Source organism: Emys orbicularis, chromosome 24, assembly GCF_028017835.1.
Source record: "Emys orbicularis isolate rEmyOrb1 chromosome 24, rEmyOrb1.hap1, whole genome shotgun sequence".
Taxonomy (NCBI): domain Eukaryota; kingdom Metazoa; phylum Chordata; order Testudines; family Emydidae; genus Emys; species Emys orbicularis.
In genome coordinates this window covers 8552508-8559020 of record NC_088706.1, presented here as the reverse complement: position 1 = coordinate 8559020, position 6513 = coordinate 8552508, and the positions used below count along the sequence as shown (strand labels likewise).

The 6513-nt window shown below is 45.3% G+C and overlaps 1 protein-coding gene across 2 annotated transcripts in view; it reads left to right on the top strand.

Moving 5' to 3' along the window:
* Positions 1-6513, top strand: part of SH3GL1 (SH3 domain containing GRB2 like 1, endophilin A2) — a 208481-nt gene that overhangs the window by 158644 nt on the left and 43324 nt on the right. The window contains exon 2 of one of the 2 annotated variants that reach the window (XM_065421944.1): positions 4430-4560. In XM_065421944.1, coding sequence (XP_065278016.1) covers positions 4516-4560 — 45 coding nt within the window. In that variant the 5' untranslated portion in view covers positions 4430-4515. Of the gene's footprint in view, positions 1-4193; positions 4561-6513 lie in introns of those variants that run through there. The other variant, XM_065421945.1, reaches the window with a different exon arrangement.

Here is a 6513-nt window from a genome sequence, read left to right as displayed (position 1 = left end):
ATGATTTAGTGTGGGGAAAACATGCAATGGCTGGTGTGTGTAACTCTATATGTGTGAATGTGAAATTACTGAATTGCTCACACACTGGGGCAAATGTTACTAATTATTTAATTCTGAGTGTTACTAATTATTCACATACTCCTTTATCTGGAAGTCACTGAAAAGGACTTGTCATACCATATGTTTATTGCCCATAGGAAAGAAATATTGATTTCTCAGGTCAGTTCTGCTGATGCAGGCTGCTCTATGTTGTCCTATAGGCCTCATATTATCAAAAAGTGGTGAACTAGAGTCAGATACAAACGATCAAGGCATCTAGCCAGCCTTTAATGAGCATTTGTTTAAGAATTCATACAAAGAGTTTAGCCAAAATTCTAGCATAACGCAGACGCAGCAAGAATCACAGAGAAAAGTGCATTCAAGACAATATAAAGAACTCACAACAATGTAGAGCTTATTTTGAACTCCTTTGAGTTTGGGAAGGTTTTTGAAGAGCAGAGCAAGTGACTTCAATTCCCAGGTAAGGACAGATTGTGATCCAAATGCAGTCTGCCCTTTAGTGCCCACTAACAAGCAATGCATGCTTTTTAAACATGCACCAATGCAAAGGGAAAGCAAAGATCCCTGTTAATGGGACTTCTGAGAATCCTGAAGCCTGCACTCAGAGAGCCAGGTAGGAAAAATACTTCATGGAGACATCACCAGTAACTCACAGTTGAGGTTCCATGGAGATTGGGATTTGAAGCAGGAGTTTGTGTAATTTCTGTTTTTGCCTCAGTGTTTGAATAGCAGTAGTATGGGTAGAAACAGACTTTCTAGGATGTTTATTCTTTGAAAAATTATCTATTTTTAAAAAATAAATATTTGAAAATTGGCCATTTTTGATATTATAGGCAGGGCTGTTTGGCGGGCAAGCCTATTATTAAATTTGCCGCACACTTCCCATTATAAGACCTTGTTGTTTTGCTTATACGTTTACCAAACTTTAACCATTTCTGCTGAAATTTTCCATACTGGGTGTCTGCCTCAGGCTGATTATTTTATTTATTTATTTGCGAAATTTCTGCCAAAACCAGAAGTCTGACAAAGTTACAAAGTGACATGAATTTTGCACTTAAAGCAGGAATCCAGTCAGAACTGCGGCTTGGATCCACATCATAGCATAGACCAGTTAAAACCTCTGTTTTCACCCAACATGTTGGGGTGCTGGCGACAGAGTCTTCCCCCCTACTGCAGAGGCCTCAGCCCCGATGCACTGGAGGTGGGAGAAAACTCAGAGATCCAATAGCCATAAGTGTGAAGTGGGGCGCCACAGTCCGTCCTTGCTCATGGCAGGTGGCCCCACATGAGGTAAACCTAAGGGGACCAGCCCATGTTTTTGCTCTGCCATAGAGGTAAAACCATTAGGGCATACAGGGCGAGGGCTGGCTCTAGAGGGAACGGTGTCTGGCAGGGCCCTGTGTTGTCCACAGCGTTGTGCCCACCAGGGGTCCTCAGAGGCCTCACAGTGCACTCTGTCAGGTTGGCTCAATTCACATTAGGCATCCCAGAAGCCCCAGACCTCTGAGGAGGCCTAATCCCAACGCCAGAAACTTCTGGAGTGAGAAGATGACAGGGCAGACGCATGGAACGCTGCCCGGCTGTGCTGGTGGAGGCCGGGATTTTGTATTAGGTCTGTAACATTTGGGAGTGGGTGGTGTCTGTCTGTCTAGGAAGCTCCGCCCCTGGCAACTTGGGGGTCCGTCTGTCCGTCGCCTTGTGTCTGACTCTTGATTTGGTGTGTCCATCTGTCTGTCCCTGTGTCTTGCAGGCTGCTCTGTCTATTCTTGTGTCTCCCTGGCTCTGGCCTATCCGTGCTGGTCTCCAGAGGCTGGGAGAGGTGGAAGCCTCTTTGCGACTGGGCGGAAGAAGCAGATTACAGACTCGCTCTCAGTCGCTGCATACACTACTTGCACGCCCGGTCTCATTCCAGTTCGGTTACATTTCATTGGTGTGACAAGCTTTGCACATGTTGACCACGTATGGAAAGTCTCATGCACAGAAATAGGACACATGTGCCCAGGCTTTTACATGCAGAGGGGTGTCCCTGTCCTCACTCTGAGACACTTGCACAAAACTTCCTGTCAGGATAGTTAAGCACTGGAATAAATTGCCTAGGGAGACTGCGGAATCTCTCTCATTGGAGATTTTTAAGAGTAGATTGGACAGACACCTGTCAGGGATGGTCTAGTTAATGCTTGGTCGTGCCTTGAGTGCAGGGGACTGGACTAGAAGACCTCTCGAGGTCCTTTCTAGTCCCATGATCTATGATATGCTGTCTCTGGTGCTTCAGGGTTGATGTATCAAAAGCTAGTATTGTTAGTGAGCAGTTAAGGATGCAGGTGAAGTAGTAACAGAGCTGCAGATGGAATGCTGTGGTGGTCTATCTGCCATGTATTGCTTAAGGGGAAAGCTATGTTGAAAGTGAATTGTATATTTGGAGCAGAAAGTAGTGAGGTGTCAGTGGCTGAATCTTGGCCAATTTATGATTTCAGGCAGTCATATTAAACCCAGACAAAGCACAAGCTACGAGGTCAAATTCTGTTTTCCATGACATTGGTGTAAATCTGGAATAATTCCACTGCAGTCAATGGATTTAATCTCAGATTTACACCAAAGTAAATTTAAAAAATTCATAGAAAACAAACAAACAAACAAAAAACAAAGCCCCCATCCCCCAACAGCCAAACACATGAAAAAGGGAACAGGAGAAACCTTTTCATATTTGTTTCTCCAGGTATAGAACAGGTAGAGTTGTAGGAACACATCTCTAGGGAGAAGAAACAGAGTTTGGGGTGAAAAAGTGGTCGTGCCTAATAGGCACAATTTTGTGGCAACCTTTCTTAGGGTTGCGAAATATTCAAATAAGACAAACATGCACTTAAGAAACTGTTGCAATCATTATTGCTAGCTTCTTTTTCAACAGTGGGCATATGTCTTGGAGTGGAGGATTTTTTCCCCAGGAATTCAGAGTTAGAATGCATTTATTGTGAAACACTGAACATGTATCATTAACATTCATTGCAATCAAAAGACTAGCTTGGATTTTTCACTCCAAACACTGTTAATTACACTCTATTGGACTGTTTGTTTCTGATTCTGGACTGGATTTGATGTTAGAACTAATTCTACCCGGTATAACAAATCTTGAACAAACCTAAGGTTCCGATTTATGAAATGAAAAACCAGAACGTATCAGGTGTTCCAAAAGAATTTCCTGGGACACCAAGAAATCATATGGAATAATGGGATTGTGCTGGTAAAATTGATCACTTTAAGTAGTTGCAATCCTAGAAACACTTATACACGTGCTTAACTTGACTAATGTGACTAGTCCCATCAATGGCTACGACTATGAAGTCAGTGGGCCTACTCACAGTGCATAAAGTTAAGCAACTCCATAAGTCTTTGCAGGATGGTGCGGGAGCTATGTTTTGACAGGACTGAGCTCTGAGAGTGAAAGGTCTTCTGTTCAAGGACTGTGACTTCATACCATCTATAATGTGCTTAGGGCAGTGTTGGCACTATATAAATGATAAATAAGAATAATTAATAATGCTTCTGTCTTGAGAGTTAATAGTAAATAATTGCAGTAATGGTGACGAGAAAATGAACGGTGATAAAACCATTGGAATCATGACAGTAGTGAAAATAACAGCCATCTTACTTGGTCATGGTGAAAACGATAATCGTGATAAGTGGTGGTGATAACAGTGATCAAAAGTAGAGCTATTAGCAATGGAAATTATAATAATGCTGTTGCTCAATAGTGATAATAATAGTGATATAGCTATTAATCAGTACACCTGCTGTCCCAGCCTGGCCTGCGTTTGTTTGTGGGTCTCACGCTCTCTATGGTGCTCCTGCTTGCAGGGGGCGTTGTAGCAGCACATCGCCTGCAGGGTGACTCTCTAGCCGCGGCCTCACTTTCTATGGTGCTGCGGTAGGGACGTTCACACGCGCATATCTATGGTAGTGGCTTATCCAAAGGGCGGATCTCGCTCCCCCGGGCCGGCAGGGGGCGGAGTGATTCCTGGCTTGACGCTCTAGCCAAGGGGCGTGCGTCCCTCCGCGGGGCTGGCCCGCTTCCGGCCTGGCCAGAGGCGGAAGTGTGCGGCGGGGTGCCATGTAACTTCCGGAGAGGAGCGGGAGGAGGAGGCGCCGCCGCGCGGGGGGCCGGGCCGTGTCCGTCTGTTTATTTGTCTGTCCGTGGAGCTCCGCCAGGGCTGCCGGGGCATCCGCCCGCCCCTGTGTCAGGCGCTGTCTGTCCGTCGGTCGGTCTGTCTGTCTGTCCTGAGTCTCCGGCTGTCCCCGTGTCAGGCTCGGGTCTGTCTGTCTGTCCTGAGTCTCCGGCTGTCCCCGTGTCAGGCTCGGGTCTGTCTGTCCTGAGTCTCAGGCTGTCCGTGTGTCTTGGGTGCTGGTCGGTGCAGGGCTGATCAGTGCCTGGGTCCCCCCGAGGCTGGGAGAGGAGGCAGCATGTCTGTGGCTGGGCTGAAGAAGCAGTTCTACAAAGCGAGCCAGGTGAGAGACTAGAGACTGATACCCGCCCCTCCCCGCCGCACGCTTATCATTCCAGATCCCCTCGCGCTCACATCTACAGCAGGTTGCCCTCACCTCTCTTGCACGTCCCCAGTTGTGGCAAGGTTGGCAAATGTTGGCCAAGTTTGGGAAGTCTTGTGCACGGAGCCTCAGGGACCTGTGTTGCCAGACTCATATTGACACTCAGAGGTGCTGCCTCTGTTATCAGACACTTGCACGCCTACATGGCCTCCTCCACAGATCCCTTACAGTTGCACCCTCAGAAAGTCTTCCCCCATTGCACCTTCGGACACTTGCACTCACACGGATTCTGGAGCTTCAGGGTTCAGCTAACATGGTGCCCTTTCATTCCTGGCATCACCATTTGCTCCCTGTTCAGATTTCTCTGCTGTTATCCATGTATGTGTGTCCAGTACAAGTGCTGATCCCAACCGGAAAATAGACCCTTCTTGAGTGTTGACCCAGTCTCGGAATGGTTTGACACGGCATTGTTTTACCTCAGTTTATTTTTGAGGCTGGCAAGAATGGGCTGAAGTGGAAAGGGAGATGGCTCGAAATTGCAGCTGCGGAGGAGGGGTTGTGACAGCAATGGGAGATATTTCTGAATTAAAAGCTTCAGGTTGGCTGTGGCACTGCCAACTGACTACATACGGCTTCATCTTCCAGGAAAATATCTAGGTTAATGTCTTAAGTGTGCCTGTGCTGAGTGTCTCCACCTTTTCTCACAACAGATTTAGCCTTTCTAGTGCATACTGAGTTACCTTTTGTTAATGAGATTTGTTTTGCATTTTGGTGAAAATGATGCAGGCTCACTGTAATGTTCTTTCTGATATAAACAAAGATGTGCACAGGGAGGCAGCAGGTAAAACAGATGGCTGCTTATTATTCTTGCATCCATTTTTTCTTCCCCCTCAATTCCTACTTGCTTTATAGCTACTATTCCTCTTGACTTCCATCTGTCTGGTCTCTTCACTGGAAACGAATTTGTTCTGGAAGTGTAGAGAAGGGGTGGAATCAATCACCATGGGATGCAGAAGTCTAATTCAGAAGTTAAATGTTTTTGGTTTAAAAAAGATGAGCTCAATCAAATTAGTGACTTGATCCTATTATGAAATTGTAGCAGAGATCTGTGTGTGGAAATAAGGATGCAGTTGTTTTTGTGACCCGATTTGTGGCAGGAATGCTGAAGTATTTCCTTGTTTTGAAGGGGGAGGAATGGTGGATAAGAGCTGTCCACTGCCACATTCTACAGTATTGGTATTCTTGGGTTTCCCCCCCTCAGCAAAGAGAAATACTCCATCTTCCTAAATGTGTATGTGTGTAGTTTTTTTTCCTGCCAAGTATTGGATGTGGCATATAGGTCCTCTTTAAATTGCATGTCAAATCCACAAGTGAAACAATAAGATGCCAACGTTATCTATTTCTTAGGCTACTCAGTGCTCTTTAGACTTTTGTACCATCACCATGACTACTTGTTTATTCTGAACTCAGGAAGGTGATCAGGAAACTGTCCTGTTACCTGAAGTGTCATCTTAATTCCTCCCATATATAAACACTTCTAAAACTCAAATATGCCATGTGTTGCTTAGTGGAAATGAAATGAGCCTTCCACTTGGGCCAGTAAGCGGAGAGGGGTGTGTGTGTGTGTGTGTGTACACTAGTGCTTCTGTATATTTCATTGCTATAAGTGCACCTTTCAAAGGTGCACTGCAAGTAGCAAGTGAGAATTTTCTTATGTCTTGAACTTGTTTTGTAATGGGCAGTTTATTGTGAGTGAATTGCAGTAGTTCTCTGGTCAGCGGGCACAAATACATCTTAAGGTTATTGGAGTAGAAAACTCTAAATGGCCTAACTATAAGATGTGCTGCAGTTCTCTGAACATTGAGTTAAAAATTAAAAAAATAAGTCACGTGTCTGAAAAGATGGGAAGAAAAA